The following is a 17770-nucleotide window of genomic DNA, read 5'->3' on the forward strand; positions in this document are numbered from 1 at the left end:
AAATTGTATATATACATATATTTTCGTTCCCCTCTCTCCCCTCTCTCCCCTCTCCTAGATCTCGCTCGCCACTCTCCCAGATCTCGCTCGCTCATTCGCCTCTCTCACTTTATACAATTGATCTTTTTGTATATGTATACCAAAGCAGATTATACAACTGCTTTCAATTGTATATGTATAGCGAATTATACATATATATGTTTGCTATGAAGCGCAATTATGCAAACTTTGCTATAACATACAAATATGATTTTTTTGTTTGCTATATGTGAAAGTTGCTCTTCTTTTTATTTTTATTTTTTATTATTTTTATATCTATTATTCATGTTTTTTCAACGTAACTCTTTTTCATATACTAACTTGAAAATGTCTTTTAAATATGATGAATTATATTTAACTTGAAATTGTGATAGAAATATAATTTATTTATTTATTTAAAAAAAGGTAAATTAGATGTAATTTAATGAAGAAACTTTAATATCGTTAACATCCTTTAAAAATATTAATTTATATAATTCATGAAATTTATTTTATATTTTTAATTCTATTTTAGAGTGATGAAAACTAAACTTATTTGATTTATTCGTTATTTTGTCTTTTTTACTAAGTATGACTAACCTAGTAAATTGAACTAAAAAAACTGACGATGTTATTTATTTATCTTTTGAATATGCATTATAATATTAGTAACTCTATTCTTACACACTTCTAGAGAATCTTGACCATTTTAATAGTAATATGTGATTGAATGGATACTAATTTAATTTTTTTAAAAAGTGATAACTAAAGTAAAACATTACAAAATAAAAGTATAAAAACACAAAAAAATTTAAGAATGCTCGATGGTGCATTATAAAAGTAGAAAGAAATGTTTAATATGGTATAATAAAGTAAGTTACATTTAGCATGATAAGGTAATATCTCTCTTCCCCATCTCGCTCCCTTTTTCATCATTTAATTTTCACGTGTTTTAGGAATGAACTTATGTAATACAGTCGATCCGCTAAAATTCTTATCAATGTATCTTTGTCCTTGATATCTTTGATTAGTTTAGTCTTTACTTTTATGAACCAATGAAATATTTATGATTCTTGTACAAAGAGCATGCCGAGGGGGCTACTACTCTCACTGCACACTTGCATTACTACCTGAACTTCTTCTTTATACTTTGAACCCCTGAGCAAAAATCCTGGGTCCGCCACTGCGATCACACAACACATAAGAAGTGATGACCAAATGATTTGCAAGTATTCAGAGAGGAAATATGATAGATAATTTAAGCTCTATTCAGTTGATTTTCCAAAAAGAGCAAAGAGATGAATTCTATTTCATTTCAATAACCATCAGAAGTTGATGCCAAAATTCTAAATGCACCACTTAGGAATTCTAGCAAATTAAACTATTCATAAGATATGAAATTCATAGATGAATCGAATATCTTGAAGGCAGTGGTTCAAACATATATCCTTCGATCAAACTTAACAGTTCCAGGGACAGACATCTGGTGCATGAAGAGAAGCCATCAGTAATGTGAAGCTAAACAGTAAGTTCAAAAAGAAAAAAAGTGTGTTATCGCAGAAAACAAACTTTTGAATCAGCAGCACCCTCATGCAATTCATCCAAGACAGCTCGCAAAGCTTGATTACAAATTTTCCAAACTGTAGGATGAGTTATGAGCTTATTCTTAGTAAGTGACTCTGCAAAACCAAATTCAATGCAATAAGAAATTAACTCACTTAGGAAGCACAAAAAATAGTTAAATGGCTGACCAAGAAATTTAAACTAAAACCCATGTCCCACATATATACTTCTAAAACAGATCAATCTCTAAGTTTTACATATATAAAACCTTAAAGAGTTTAAAGACAATTGATGTTCAAAACTAAGGAAATTGGCCTTAGAAGTAGGATAATTGAGAGCGTGACATATTTATCACATGTTACTGAAGTTTGAGGTGGAAATTTGGACTAAATAGGGAAGACAACCACCCAAAGGAACATAAATGCAAACAATATGTTTAAAAAGTTATCTACTTAGAATATAATAAGAACAGTCGAAACAGATTATAGCGTATACAAACATAATAGTAAAGGCCAAGAAAGGAAATATGCTGAACACAATCGAAGTCAAGGACTAACTTTAATATGATCAAAAACAAAACTAAGGAGATAATCACTTGAAACATTGAATCTGCAAAATCTCACCTAAGAAAGCAGCAGCAATTTTCAGTTGCTTTTCTGGGTACATGGCATAAATTTTGTATTCTCTACAAAGCTTAACAATCATGCACTGGAAAAATTGCTTGTTGCCTGCAAGTTTCAAATATCTATTTCAAAATCAATTAACAAGCTTGGTGAAGACCAAATTTAAATAAAGAAACTTTGCTCATTCTAATAGTTTAAACTTTTACATGAAGCACTCACAAAATTCAACATGTTATCAAGAGATAGGAATTCTTGCTGCTACCTCAACCAAAAAATATAAAGGTTCTGATTGCAAAAAGGAGTAAGGCCTAATTTAACAAATAGATTTTAATGAATCATCACGATAGACAAAACAGTGCAGCAGAATTGATTCATGCCATTTTTTTCAGACAAGCATGAATAGCATCATCCTTGTTTTCTGCAAAGCTAAGCTTGAGAAAATAGTGTGCATATAAATAAAGTAAATATACGCGAGTTTAGAGTTGATTAAATCAGACTAAAGCTTACATATAATGAAACTAAAGAAGAGAATGATGAAAAAATAATTAGTCAAACTGCTGCATATATAATCTGTAAGCTGCTTAAAGAGCACAATGCATAGGAGAAGTTGTAAGAACCAAAGAAGTGTAAATGAAAAAGAACAGATGAGCATGCCTTGAGAAAATAAAAGATCATAGACATGAAATTCTGGTAAACAAAGTGACCTATTATCTGTTGATCCTTTGAGTTGAGCAAGCATTTGAATCACTGCATCACTAGTCAGCTGACCAGAGAACATTTGCTGGAAGTGCAAGGTTGCTTCTGCTTCAATATCATTAGCATAACAACCATCAGCAGCAGAACTCTGACTTGCATGTGCCTGTGAAACTCTTGAAAGTCCACGCTCAACAAATGCAACAAGCTCTGGATGACTTGAACATACATGAGATATTTGCACTATCCGATTGCAGTAATGTGGCCATTCAATCATACGGTCAACAAACTGAGCCAACACCCTAATACCTAAATAAAACATCTGCATATAGAGAAGCCATCAGTAATGCTAAGTTAAAGTAATATTTAGGGTGTGTTTAGAAAGCCACATGAGAATTGAATTCCAGCGTAACTTGTTTCTGTGCCTAAGTAATTAATTAGTTGGTTAAAATGCGGAATTCATTGTAACTTAAGGACTGAAACAAGCTGGCAATCACATTTTCTTAACAATATTTATTTTTCAAATATAAATTTTTCTTCAAACCTAGTCCTACTTTAATCCTCCTAATCCTGCTCATTAGTATAAATATTTGTTGGGAAAAGAAATTTCACATCTTAGATCCATCTTAATCAAAATTTTAATTAGTAATAGGATCTCGTATTAAGTGATTCAAATTACAATACTATCTTTTCGATAAGGTATATTCTTTACAATATTAGTCATCCTAGAATAATTATTGAATTTATCTTTAACAGAGAAATGTATTTTCAAATACCCAGTGATACAGCTAATTAATATTTCTTAGATTCACATACATTTGTCACCCACTAGAGCTATTTACCTGTTCAGCTAATGAAAAAAATAATTTAGAATGAAGATTATATTGTTTAAAAAATAATCAAACAATATATCCAATTAGAACTTGTATAATTAAACATGATATTGAAATCCTATTATAATTACGCTGTGACAAACAAACAAGTATATGCATTTACTAGAATGTGCAATCCAAACTGATAATTACTACTCTAACTATTGTACAACCTAGTAATTACAAAGTGATGTTCCTTAAGAAAGGCATGTTATGGCCAATGCAAACCTTTGAATCAGCAGGCTCGTGCAATGAATCCAAGACATTTTGCAAAGCAATATCAAGAGTATGATTAGTTATAAGTTGATTCTTGATAAGAGACCCTGTAAAGGCAATTTCAACAATAATAAGAACTATAGATCAAGTAGGAAGCCAAAATAGTTAATGGGGCAAAGTAATTTACACTTGAATTCATGGCATGTGCAGGTTTCTGCCTTTTTTTCAATAATTAGTAATAATTTCGGATATGATTTTTTAAAAGATAATTTCATACACAACAGAGAATAAAAGTAGAACTTAAAGCTAAGAGAGTTGAGTAATTAAACAATTTTTTTATAACTATGGAGACCGCATACCGGATAACTCTGTCTACTAAGGATTGAACAATCTTAAGAGTTTTTGCCTTGTTTGGAATTTGAACTTGAGACCTCATGATTCTCAGTCCACTTCCATGAACCACTATGCCACTCACTTGGGTGCACGAGCAGACAAATTTATCTCCGTGTTATTGAAGTTATAAGTTTGAAGTTGGCGGATTTCGAACTTACAGCACTATGGAGAGACAGAGATCAAGATAGTGAAAAAAAGTTAGAGCTATATTAGAATTATAGATAAAATTGTTAGACAATTGCACTAAGAATAAGTTGTAGTTTATTTAATCTTAACCATTCGTTTGTAAATGTTACCCTAAATTGCAAAAGTTGTATGGTTGGGGATACCATAAGTATGCATACCTAACATGTTTTAAGTGTATTTTCATGGATTTTAACTACTAGTACAAAATAGAACAGCTGAAACAGATTTGAAAAGGATCAATCTATATAAGAACCAATCATATCTATCTGACCCCCATACCTAAGATTACTAAGGAAGTATGCTAAACCCCTCAAAGTCAATTATGGACAAATTTCAATACACGCTAAAAGAAAAATAGTAGGAGACAAGCAGTTGAAAATTAGCATCTGAAACTCTTACCTGTAAAAACAGCATAAATTTTGAGTACCCTCTTTGAGAAATGGGCGAACAGTTTGAATTCACGGAACAGCAAAACAATCATGCAACCAAAAATTGCTCGTTCCCTGCAAGTTCTTATCTCTTAAGAATTGAACTAAAGTTGATAGAACATCAAGATAAAACAAAACAGTGAAGCAGTGGTAATTCATGCCCTTTTCTTTTCTGAACACCAACATGAAACACCAAAAATATGAAGCAATATATCTTCTTTATCTTCTGCAAATACCAAGTGTGAGATAAGAACGTGCATTTAGGGAAGGAATATTCTCATGTTTAGCTTTAATCAGATCAACTAAGGTCTACTGTGAATTTCTCATAGTAAAAAAGGAATGCCCTCTTAGCTCATTGATACAGCAAGCAGTTATAAAGCTTCAAAAATTGCTTAGAAATTACAGTAAATTTGCAAAACCTCACTCACAACCAATACAAAAACAAATCCAAAAGAAGAAAACAAATAAATGGAGAAGAATGGAAATATATTTAGTCAAACTGCCATAAGATTTGTTTAAAACATAAAAGCAAATTGCTGAAAAAGGAAAGTAACACATAGATTCCATAAAATTGACCTGTTATCAGTTGATTCTTTAAAGTGAGCAAGCATTTCAATCATTTCATCATTAGTCAGCTGACCAGAAAACAATTGATTGAAATACAAGCCTGCTTTTGCTTGATGTACTTCATCTACAGCAGGACAATGGCCTGCATGTGCCTGTGAAGTCCTGGCAAGAGCCTGCTCAATGAACACAACCAATTCTGAATGCATTCCACGCAGAACCAATCTTTTCAAGATAAGGCTGACGTAATCAGGCCATTCAATCAGACGGTCAACAAATTGTGTCAGTGCCCCAACACCAAAAACATACATCTGCAAGAAAAGAAGCCATTAGTTAACGGAAGTTAACGTAATGTCTATGATAAATTAACATTGTTATTACTGAGAGCAAACATTTGTAGAAGGACTCTTGTGCAATGCATCCAAGACGGCCAGCAAAGCAATCCCAAGTGTATGATCAGTTATGAGCTGATTCTTAATAAGTGATCCTGCAAAGTAAATTTCAACTGTAAAAAGAATCATAGCTTAAAGGAAGCAAAAAGTAGTTAAAGGGGTGAAGTAATTCAAACTAGAATTCATGCACGCTAATTAATGTGCATAGTTCTAAAAATAATTAATCTCCAACTTGTGAATAATAAACTTTAACTTTAAAGTCTACTTGTGTATTTTTTTTTTAAAAAAATATACAGAAAATAAAAAATAGGAGAAGTTTGCCTTAAATCTGGGATTAAGAGTGTGTTGTACATTTATTTACGTATTAATTCTTTAGGTAAGAAATGAAAAGTTTAAAATTGTCGTTATGCTATGCCCTTTTCAACGAAAGAGCAATATCATGAGTTTTTTTTTCTTCGAAATAATCACATATTGTCTCACTAATTAATAATTTCATACCCAATTTCAAGTCAGATACACCACTCCCTCCTTTTCGCTCGCTCTCATTTTTCTTCTCTCTCCCCCTCGCTCTTCCTCTCTTTTGTTGCTCGCTCACGCTCTCCATGCACGGATATACTGATGAATGTATCGGTGCATTTTTTCATACTTGATACATGTATCTATACACGGATAGACTAAATATTTGATACCAGATACATGTGTCTATGCACGGATACACTAAATATTTGATACCAAATATAGTGATGAAACTTACTAAATGCATGAAATTGATACTGGATACACATTACATCAAAATTGTGAAATTCATATACATTCAGAAATACAGATACATAAGGAGAGAGGCGAGCGAGAGACACAGAGAAGTGAGTGAGAGAGTTAGTGTATCCCAGATATATGTGAATCACAATAAATATTGTGAATCTAAAACAAATTAAATCAAATTTGACTCGCATGTAGCCGAGATACATGTATCTGAGTGTGCCAGATACATGTATTTGGCGAAGAAAAAGTGATACGGAAGGTAATTTCCTAAATTGATGTGAGTGCACGTAATTAGGACCAAAACTAGTGTGATTTATGTTGTTTTCTCTTTTTTAATCAAATGAAAGTAGATTTCATTCAACAACGCATCTAGAGAATGCAGTTGAATTACAAAAATAGCTAGCTCCTGTGCAACTGCAACTCCTGTCTAAAAACCCCAAGGAGCTTGAAAAAACAAGAAACAAAGTGGAGTTGAGATTCCTTCAAAACTCCTCTAGCTCCTCTACTTCCAGATACTCCATGTGACACAAAGCGGAACTATCGATACTGCCAAGTTTTTTCTGATGGATTTTTCCCAATTCTCTATTACACCCCAGCTAACGAGGGCTGCTCTAAGACTACCAGGCAACACCATTGTATTCCAAATAAGCAAAGAAAATATCCCAAACATTTTTTGTTACAGGACAATGCAAAAATAGATGATTAATATTCTCATTCTCTGCCAAACATATGTAACACCTAGAGTAGACTCCTGCCAAACATATGGCCCATGAAAGCCAACCAATTGAAGCAGGCTAGTTTTGTGGGTGTTTTGATTTTTCAAATCAATTTCCAAGGCACTTCAAGTTATATTGTTATTTCTAATAAGTTTACCCCAACATTCCCCGTCTCTTAGTTGACTAAGAGTAGCATTGGGACTAATGTTCAAAAAGAGTAGCATTGGGACTCCTTGCAATAAAAGAAAAAGATCTGGGAACTCCTCTCCCTTCAGGCTGTTATTTCCTATCCACTTTTTTTTCGTAACCGTATTTCCTATCCTCTTGTCTAACAAAAATAAGTATGCTCCCCATTCCCTATTCTGAAGCAATATCATGCAGCGTATTTACATATAATTTAGAAATATATTTGATTTGTTTTTTGTTAGCCAGCAGATTGTATTTCAAGTCAAAGTTGCTAGAAAACAATTGCATTATTTGACCTATACCAATTGCATTTGAAGGGAATAATATCTTGCACTTATAAGTAATATATATTGTAATGATCTGTTTTGTCGTTATGGATGGTTAGGACAATAGTACCCCTGCGTAAGTCTCCATGGGGTAAGAGTTAGTAAAAATCAGGAAATGGGAGTCAAGCGTTTTGTTATAGCAAAGGTCCCCATCTCACGGAGGTCATGATACGCTCAAATTACACCTCTCAATGAAGTATAAAGCAATCGTTCTTCAATTATAGAATCCACCAAAGTTGGGGTCGAATCCCACTGAGAATATTACTCGTAGGCATAACCATGACAAATAGTCTTTATTTCTAATGAAAGTAAAATTTAAGATATTTGATTGTAGTATTGCTTAGTAACTAAAAACTTAGTTGTTATAAATAAGACTATGAAACTAAGGTTGTGGATTTCCATTTTAGGTTGTAATGTTGATCTAGTTTTTTTTACGAAACTCTAGTTAAGTAATCTCAAGTGTAAAAGGATCAACTTTCTTAAGTACAACTAGAGTCCTTCCGGTCCATCTAAAAGATATCATTCTAAGTTCTCGCGGCACTTGGGCGTTACTTTAACAACTGTTAACCTAGGTCGCAAGTAGATTATCATTGTCAGGTCTTAATAATATAACATTCTTGAACTTAAGTGTAATTTCTATGGTGGTACTGAATTGAAACGTTTTTCATGAAATTATTAACAATATTTGTATGTGCAAATCAGAATAAATTTTATTAACCTACTTAGCTGGCCAGGATTCTTCGAATTAATAAGGAATATGCTAAACACCTAAGAGTTACGTATAAATTTGAATACAGTTTAAGAGTAAAAAGAAGGAGAGCAGTTCAAGGTTTAGTATCTGAAGGTCTGACCAAAGAGTACAGCAGACATTTGGAGTTGCCTCACAGGGTACTTGGCAAAAGATTCAGTTAACAGCTTAACGATCATGCAGCGGAAAATTGCTTGTTCCCTGAAAGTTTTAAATATCACCCAAGGAAGAAATTTTAGAGAATCATCACAATAGACCAAAACAGTGGAAGTAGAACTCATTTCATCACTTCTTAACAATAACATAGACAACTAAAATATGAACAAACATCTCACTTTTCTTCTGCAAACATTTAAGTTTCAGACGAGAACATGCCTTCAAAGTAGAGAACATTTGCAGACGTAGATTTGATTAAGTCAAAGGTACTAAACTTTACTGGAGAAAATTTTTCTCAGTGAGGAAAAAGCCCAAATTCCCTCTTCACACAGCCTATTGTTACTACCATTACTAGTTTAATTGCTACATGTAAATGCTGCATAACCCCCAGTATCAGACAATATTGCATGTGATTGTGGAAGGTGAATCTGTTCAGGCTGCCTGTATACATTTTGCTAGCTCTTGGGGGGGTAGTGGCCAGTCAGGTGGAATCAGGCAAATTGTAGACTACCAGATCAAAAACAAGATTCACAAACTTCTCCCCCAGATTATGTAACACCTCACAATTTCTACTCTAAGGATCCGAACCATTTGTCATAAATATATAAGCTTAGACCAGGTGATGTCCTACTTGTTCATGTGTGTTAAGGTCCTTACCAAGTGTAGGAAGTATATCGTATGTTGGTTAGGGCCATAGGAGACCTCTATAGCATTAAGTCGAGTTCATAACTTTCCTATCGGCTAAGTTTCCGCATGAGTTCATACAAGGGTCAACTTCAAACGATCATATCTCTCAGCAAATAAAGAGTTAGGTGGCTCATAAACTATCAAATTAAAGGTTTATGAGTCTTCTTTCCAACGTCACCAAGTTTGCATCAATCAAAGTTCAGAGTAGAAAGTTATGGTTGTTTTACTGTAACTTGTCCGGACTGGGAAATTCAGCAATGACTGCCCATTTGGCAAATCGCCCAATAGGTTGGTGTATCGCCGAGTTGACCCAAAGACCTTCAAAATCTGTTAATTTTTTGCGATCCAAAGTCCTATTTTGGCGATCCACCGAATAATTTGGCGATGGGGCCTCTAGATCACCGATTTGGCAGACGAAATTCATTAATAGTCATTTTCTTTAATTTTATGGTCTTCTTATGTTTCGAGAGGATTATTAGAGGAGTATTCTTGACATTTTACCCTTGATTAACTTCCCTAAACCCATATCATAGCCTAATAACCTCCTAATACGCATTGTAACTTCCACAATCCTTAATTCTCCTTCTTCCGAAACCCAAGAACTTCAAAAAAGAGATTTCTCCACTTTCACAAGATCTAAAGGCTCCAAGTTCAAGGTTCTTTGTCAAGTTCCTTCACTAGGGTATGTAGGACTTCAATGAGGAATTCCTTTCATCCTCATGTCCAAAACTCATAAGTTTTTTTGATGAACTTGATTCTATAGTTAGAGTTATCAAACCCATTTTCGAATTCATCATATTTATGACCCTTAATAGTTATTGACATGTTATTGTTTATGATTAATGATACTTATATTTCAAAGCATGAATTTAGATTCTTTATGTTATTATGAAAGTTATTTTGAGAAGTCACAAGATATACATGTTCTAGAAATTTTCTCATGATTTAAGCTATGAGCGTAATTTGAAAGATATGTTTTAGAAGAGATTTCAGTATATGACTTTAGAAAGAAAGATTTGAGCTTTGTCTCATACTTTATTCAGACGGGCAAATAGTTTACCAAATTATGAGCATATCATATAAGTATTATTTGGGGAGGATTGCTTAACACCGAGAGGACGCCAGTTTAGAAAATCCAAATCCCATAACTCCGTGCAACCGTAGTATTTGAGTATGCTGTTTTGACGGTCAACTCTTTTAGCCCTTTGAGGCTCAATTAGTGGATCCATATTAAACAGATAGGTTATATACCCTGGCTGCCCCCAACTGAGATCGTAAGTTGAACATCATCAGCTCAAATGGTGTTTGTCAATTGTAAGAAACTCTCCATTAAAGCTACTATTAATCCCATGCACCTGCAGTATCATCGTGACTTCACAAATATGATATCTTAGCTATATCTTTGAATCATGGTTACAAAGATAGATTCATCCTAATTGTTACCTTCTCAAAAAAAAAAGAAGAAGATAGATTCATCCTTATATTTTGAAAGCAAATTCACATATGACATTTACTTTGCTTTATGGTTATGTTTAGCGTCATCTTACATACTCAGCACATTACATGTACTGACCGCATACGTTTCTTTGCATTGCATCCTTTTATTATGTAGATTCAGGCGCTCGTTCACAGACTCATGACTAGACAGGTTGCAGCATTCCCGTTAGCAATTGATGAGTCCTCCTCATTCGGGGACTTCATGGATTATTCAAAAGTTAGGCCTATTGTTAGTTTTGTTATTGTTTTAACTTTTAAGGTAGTTGGGGACCATGTTCCGACAAACTTATTTATTTCATTCTAGATAGTAGAGGCTTTATTCAGACAGTAGTTGTTCATCTTTCATAGATCCCTTGATAATTTTCTCAGCCTTATGTTTAGTACATGTTAACCAAGTTACAGCTTCCGCTCGCATTTCATAAATGTTAGAATTTTTCTTTTGCAGCATGCCAGTACCAAGGGTCCGCTTAGGGTCATTCGTGATCTTGAGTGTCAGTCACACCTAGGGTGTAGACTAAAGCCGTGACAGATTACCCCATTGTGATCATTTGGGAAACATGGAAAAACTACTTTATATGTAAATATGGGAAGCAAAAGTACTTTTGGACCTCCAAGATGATGTATCAAATTGAATGAACCGTCAAGAATGCTTTAAACAGGATACTATAACTTCAATCTTTATATTTCATGGCAAAATGTTTGTGATGTAATTGAGAGGCTTAGACCCCTGAAAAATGGGAAAAAAAGTCAGCTGGGAGAAACCAATGAGGGGCAAAGTGAAATTAAACACCGATGGGAGCTACCTACAATACAATGGGAAAACTGGAACTGGAGGAATCATCAGTAATGAAGATGGAGATATCCTAATGGCATTTGCAGTTCCAGTGATATGTAACAGCAATAATATGGCTAAGACAATGGCTACAAGCTATTGTGTGGATCTTTGTTCTAGTTTGGGATTTATTGAACTGGACTCTGAAATTGTCACCAAAATGATTCTAAGCAGAGGCATTACCAATCTCAAAGTGAAGAGAAGAGTGGATAAGATTTTGGAAAGGTTGAGCCTGATAAATGCAACTATCAGACACTGCTTTAGAGAGGCAAAACAGGTAGCTGATTGCTTAGCTAAGTGTAACACCCCCAAAAGTTCCTAAGTCCATATCAGTCCTTGAAAAGTTCAGAAATCTAAGTCAGCAGAATTCTCTGTGTTTTAAGGGCACCATTTATGGGCCTTTGAAGGAAACATGGACCGTAGATGGCAGTTCGTAAATGAGACTTCAGAAACGGAAAATTTGGTCTGAGATTCACGAGTCAAGTTTACGAGTCGTAGATAGTTTTACGGGTCATATCTAAGGTCCATTGAAGGGTCTCGTAGAATCAAGGTTCAGACACTCAGATTTTACTCTGATTCCTATGGATAGGGTTCTACCGTCCGTAGAAGAAACCACGAGTTGTAGAGACCCTCGTGAAACCTGCCCAACCCAGATCTTTAGTAGGTCGTTTTGGTCTTTTCTTACTCTTTTAATTTCAATATTATGTCGTTTTGGACTATTCTAAGTGGGATTAAAGGTAGTTAGTCGCCCTAAATGCCTCCCTGTCACGCATAACTTCCAAATTCAGAATTACTCTCAAGTTCCTCTCAAGCAAGAACTAGGGTTCCAAAGCTTCAAGTCTCCATTCAAGAAATTCAAGTCAAGGCTTCCATTCCAGCCAGTATATAAGTATTTTCATGACTCAGAATTATGTACTTCCAAATGCATTTTTCAGATTATAAGATTTCATGATTTTAGATTCTTTCAGATAAGGCATAATACATAAATATGCCCTTTAACTTGGTCTCATTTCACATTTATGTCCTCCAACTTTGGTGTGCACAAGTAGACACTTAAACTTGTATAAAGTTAAACAAGTAGACATATGCGTCCTAGGTGACATAATACATGTAGGACACCACATAGGACATAAATTGCCATGTAGGATGACACATAGGACGTGTGTATCTATTTGTTCAACTTTATACAAATTTAAGTGTTCACTTGTGCACACCCAAAGTTGGAGGGCATAAATGTGAAATAAAGTCGAGTTAAAGAGCATATTTATGTATTATGCCTTTAAATAAAGTGTCTTTTAGATATAATCAGTTTTATCATGATTCATGAGCTACTCAATTATTATCAATATAAGTTAGTATTACCAGAATATTATTGTCTTCAATTATTTCCATGTTTTTCGTTGAGAGTTTTACTTAGCACTGAGTGGATCAAGGGATGAAGGATCACCCGTTAGTTGAGGCATGAGACCTTTAGCAGCAATCCCTAAGTTCCACAACTACGTGCCACCGTAGGGTTTAAGGGGATTTTTTGCTAGTTGAGGCCACCTCCTTAGTCTTTTAAGAACATTAACTTAGTGGATCCACATTAGCTCAAATCAGTCTTTATACCTTGGCAAAGTATATTGGGCCCTTTTGATAGGGGAATTATACATCAAACTCCATAATCCATATAGTAGTTCACATAGTTATATGTCGATTTCAGTATCTCCCATAGTTAGTCTTTAAGTTATTGCATGACCAAGCATACAATTATCCTTAAGTTGTTCGAACTCGGGTGCAAGTGTTCGATATGGGTGCGGATCTAGAGGTCAGATCTTCTATGATCTAAATTTTAAGATTCAGAGATACGGATCCATGTATTAAAACGAGTGCCAGGATTCAGCTAAAAATAAAATTCAAATATATACCTTACAATCGAGTATAATAGACTATTTGGTTAGCTTCCGCATCCAGTTGTTTTAAGATACTATTTCATGTTTATCTTAGTGTCATGACAGGAAAAACCATGAGGTTAGCTTAGGGTCACTTGTGGTCTAAGCACCGTTTCGTGACTAGGGGTAGTCTCGGATCGTGACACTAAGTATGCTTCCAAATAAGATATTGGTATGCACTTTGACTCCTTCCGAACGTTGCCAAAAGAGCCAATGGATCCTATCAAATGGATAAGAGTCAACTACCTAATCTGCGAATTCTATAAGATAAAGCTAATTATTTAGTTAGTGAAGATGTTTTTTCTTAGAGTAGGACCCTCTGTAATTAGTCCTACTCTTTTTTGCGCATTGACTTGGCTTGGTTAACCAGTCAAATATTATATTCTGCGGTCAGGCTTAGCCCCTCTTGGTGTAAGTTTTTTGCTGGAATATAACTAATACTACCTTCTGATAAGGAATAACAAAGTATACATCCAACTGCTGCATGATTTTTTTGGGATTAGTGAGCACAATACCAGAGGAGAAGCAATTGTAAGAATCAACGAGGTGCAAAAAAAAAAAAAAGGAATGCACGATTTGCATCTGTGCAACCATTGTAAAATTAAAAGATCATTGAAATGGATTTTTGTAAGCAATTAACCTCTTTTCAGTCGATTCTTTCAAATGAGCAAGCATTCGAATCATTGTATCATTAGTTACCTGACCAGAGAAAAGTTGATGGAAGTACAAGTTTGCTTCTGCTTCAATATCTTCAGAATAATAATCAGATGATGACAAATCAGCAGAACCAGAACTTTTAAACCGCGAATTAGTCCCCATATATGTTACATGCAACTTATCCATTTCCAGGGATAGGTGGGGTGAAGAAACTAGGCCAGAATGAGACTGGAGGACCTGCAGGGAATAGATCCATAAATAAGCAAAATCAAATTGAAGTGTATGCTGCTAGAACTAATCAATCTCAAGTGTCAAAATGGGACCTTTAAGAACGTTGAAGAAGCTTCTGAATAAATAGTCCTAAGAGCATTGGGAGAACAGAAGTGGTTGGAAGTAACAACTTGAGCAGGAAGATGCACCTCCTTCAAGAACTTAATGCATTCCTACAAAATATATGTTAAGTTTGGCACAATGGTTGAATGCGGGGATACAGCAAGGAAATATTTTCTCCAATGTTAAGAAAAACGACAAGGCAGACTAGATCTGGAGAACAGCAACAATGTAAACCAAATATGTCAAATTTATAGATAGTTGATAAAAACATACCTCATAGAAAGCATCTTTATATGCGTTCAAGTTACTGCTCAACCATTTCTCCAAATTTATGTGTCCTTTGCAGGAAGCAAGGGCAGCAAGTCTAACACCGAATGGATATGGAATCATATCTAGTATTGGTGATAGAATCTGAAAGGAAAAACGGGTTACACTAGTTTACAAACTGGAGGAATGGAGATGGTTTAGGTATATCAAAAAAAGGAAATATGTTACATGGACAAATGAGTGTACTTATAATCAGTGACTAATTACTCTCCAAAGAAAGCCTTGAAGAAGTAAACAAACATAATTCTTTAAGTTACTTATTGCTTCTGACAGTAATCCTACAAACATCATTTGACTTTCACACTTGACATACTAGGGTCACTCTAGAACAATTGAAATGCAACAGTTAACTGTGAAACAAAAACAACTGTACATTTTACAGCAAGCTACCATGATGCATAGAAGTTAAAACAGCTTAACACTTGACATATTAGAATTTTTCTCATAAACTATGACTGTCACCAACTATGGAATGTTCACGACTGGAGGTACACAGGGAGCTCGTCTCTCCCATAACACATGTTAACAGTATGGTTATAGTATAGTGTAAGGAAAAAGTATACTCAAATCTGATAAGTTACCCAACCTTTATCTCTTGACAGGCAGCCAAAAATCTGCTCATGTTTTCTGGGTCAATGCTCAGCGCATCTACAAGACCCCGCAACAATATGTAGGGATTAACATGCCACAGATGAACAATCATACCACTTGCATCAGCATTTTGCAGTAATATTGGGATAACAGCAGAGGAAACTTCTTGCTGGAGAAGATTAGATGCAGTCTGAAAATCATTCAAAGACAATTTAGTAATAATGGTAGAAAAACAACAGGAAAGAATTTTAATCCATGTCAAAACCCAGTACATTAATGTGGGCCATCCCAAGAAGCAAGACTTCAGGGCAGTACTTCAGAGGGTGCTCGAGTATGGATCTCACAGAACTTGCATGGTCTCTCTCAGCCAGCTGGCAAAGAACTTCCAGAAGGTCAAGACACAACCACGCATGATTTGCATGTTCAATTTGAACCTTATGGTCATTCACAACATCAACATAGGCCTGCAAAACTGACTCTAAGACCAACAAATATGATATGATGTTCATAGTAAGACCAAAAAAAATGATATGATGTTCATATACATAGTTAGTATTAAAAGCATCAGATGGCCTACCAGTTGCCTCCCAGAATGTGCAAAGGTAAACACTTCCGGAGGAGCTGAGACAGCATATTTAAGTAAGGAAATCTGACCCTCAGCATTCTTCCAGATAGAGCCACAAATAGCTCTGAGAGGAAAGTGACCCTAAGTTCCAGCATAATAAACAAAGATATGTTTGGTCAAATTTTTGAAAATGATGGTACCAATATACATTGGTCCATGTATTAAAATGCATTCTCAAGGAAATGCAAGAAGCAATAAAAAGTTAAAGTAATACAAATGGAAAAAAATAAGATAATAAAATATCAAAAGCTACAAACAGGGGAATGTAAACAAGTTAATTGAATAGAAATGTGTGTCTAGCAATTCCAGATTTTTGCATATTCCCCAAAGTTTTTCCCTTATTTAAGAAAGGATATAGAAAGAAGAGAGAAGCAATATGCTCAGGAGAGAGAAGTGAGAAGAGGTACCTGGCCGGCATGTTTATAAACAGACATCAAAAAGTAAAAAGCTGCTTCGTTGGGAATATAGAAACCCTCATGGTCTAGGTTTTCCATAATAGTTGCCCAGTTCAATTCAGGAGCCTGCAGCAGCAGAGTTGGTAAAATTCTTTGTTATCATCAAGAAATAAATGTACAAGGTAATGGAACTCACAAGTTGCTTTGTTGCATAAATAAGAGTGTCGGCATCCCAGTCAGTCATTTGTGATAAATCCAATGTATTGTTGCCACAAAGATCAGCAAGGAATTTCGAGTGTACACTCTTGTCATCTGATTGTGTACGGACAATCACACCAACTATCCTAGCAATGGTCACTTCATCCAGTGGCAAAAATAAGGATAAAAATTCTTGGCAATGTAAGATATTGTCCTGCATATCTGCTATGGTTATTTCCTTCCCCGTTTCTGCTAAAAGGGAGTCAACATCATTTTCACCATCAATGAAAAGGCAAACAAGGACTAGAACAATAGATAAGAGAGGTTCAAGTTGTAGAATCAGAATCAGTATGTTAGAAACCTTTATGGCACTCTGTTCACGAAATAATTAGAAGAAAATTATTTCCAGGTTTGAAACGAAAAGGTTAAAGGCTTAAAAATGTGTGCTAACTTTGGAAATTTTATCAAATAGATTTGTGGAGTCACCACCTAACATTTTTTTGTTTGTTTATAAACGTGGTGTGGGCCAACTTGCTCACATCCCGTCTAATTCCTTGCTACCTGCTAACTCCCATCTCCACATGCATAAGATAACTTTATTTATCAAAATTTAGATATATAAAAAATAATTAGCTAGGATTTCGTCACAATTCTTAACAGACTTTATTGATCATTAACATGCGCCCTTGATTTGAAATTTCAAAAAAGTTTTCATAAATTTTGAAAGAAAAAGAAAAGAACTCACGTGAGAGATCTTTCAGCCGGCTTTCTGACGATGAATCTTCAACCTCCTTGTCTGGCTTGATCAAGATAATGACTAAACACTGGTAGCATTCTAATCCACTTGGGACTCAT

General features: G+C 34.7%; 2 protein-coding genes across 11 annotated transcripts in view; both read right to left on the reverse strand.

Annotated features, from left to right (window-relative positions):
• LOC107062250 (acyl-coenzyme A thioesterase 8-like) overlaps positions 1 to 2247 on the reverse strand; it is a 6296-nt gene extending 4049 nt beyond the window's left edge. Inside the window, exons 1-3 of the mRNA XM_015312651.1 lie at positions 2205 to 2247; positions 1588 to 1697; positions 1460 to 1501 (exon numbers count right to left, since the gene is read on the reverse strand). Coding sequence (XP_015168137.1) covers positions 1460 to 1501; positions 1588 to 1697; positions 2205 to 2247 — 195 coding nt within the window. The remainder of the gene's footprint in view (positions 1 to 1459; positions 1502 to 1587; positions 1698 to 2204) is intronic.
• The window catches only part of LOC102593292 (CCR4-NOT transcription complex subunit 1-like), a 21721-nt gene extending 4337 nt beyond the window's left edge, over positions 1 to 17384 (reverse strand). For 4 of the 10 annotated variants that reach the window (XM_015312129.1, XM_015312137.1, XM_015312134.1 and 1 more), the window contains exons 1-17: positions 16914 to 17384; positions 16730 to 16843; positions 16275 to 16403; positions 15970 to 16173; positions 15693 to 15887; positions 15053 to 15190; positions 14770 to 14889; positions 14430 to 14683; positions 8790 to 8887; positions 5949 to 6043; positions 5569 to 5867; positions 4964 to 5067; positions 3998 to 4092; positions 2909 to 3219; positions 2205 to 2309; positions 1588 to 1697; positions 1149 to 1201 (exon numbers count right to left, since the gene is read on the reverse strand). In XM_015312129.1, coding sequence (XP_015167615.1) covers positions 2276 to 2309; positions 2909 to 3219; positions 3998 to 4092; positions 4964 to 5067; positions 5569 to 5867; positions 5949 to 6043; positions 8790 to 8887; positions 14430 to 14683; positions 14770 to 14889; positions 15053 to 15190; positions 15693 to 15887; positions 15970 to 16173; positions 16275 to 16403; positions 16730 to 16843; positions 16914 to 17135 — 2412 coding nt within the window. In that variant the 5' untranslated portion in view covers positions 17136 to 17384 and the 3' untranslated portion in view covers positions 1149 to 1201; positions 1588 to 1697; positions 2205 to 2275. Of the gene's footprint in view, positions 1 to 1148; positions 1202 to 1295; positions 1502 to 1587; positions 1698 to 2204; positions 2310 to 2908; positions 3220 to 3997; positions 4093 to 4344; positions 4541 to 4963; positions 5068 to 5568; positions 5868 to 5948; positions 6044 to 8789; positions 8888 to 14429; positions 14684 to 14769; positions 14890 to 15052; positions 15191 to 15692; positions 15888 to 15969; positions 16174 to 16274; positions 16404 to 16729; positions 16844 to 16913 lie in introns of those variants that run through there. The other 6 variants (XM_015312128.1, XM_015312122.1, XM_015312141.1 and 3 more) reach the window with 5 other exon arrangements.
• Between the last annotated feature and the right edge of the window lie 386 nt (positions 17385 to 17770).

The sequence above is a fragment of the Solanum tuberosum genome, unplaced genomic scaffold, assembly GCF_000226075.1.
Source record: "Solanum tuberosum cultivar DM 1-3 516 R44 unplaced genomic scaffold, SolTub_3.0 scf00010, whole genome shotgun sequence".
Classification (NCBI taxonomy): Eukaryota; Viridiplantae; Streptophyta; class Magnoliopsida; order Solanales; family Solanaceae; genus Solanum; species Solanum tuberosum.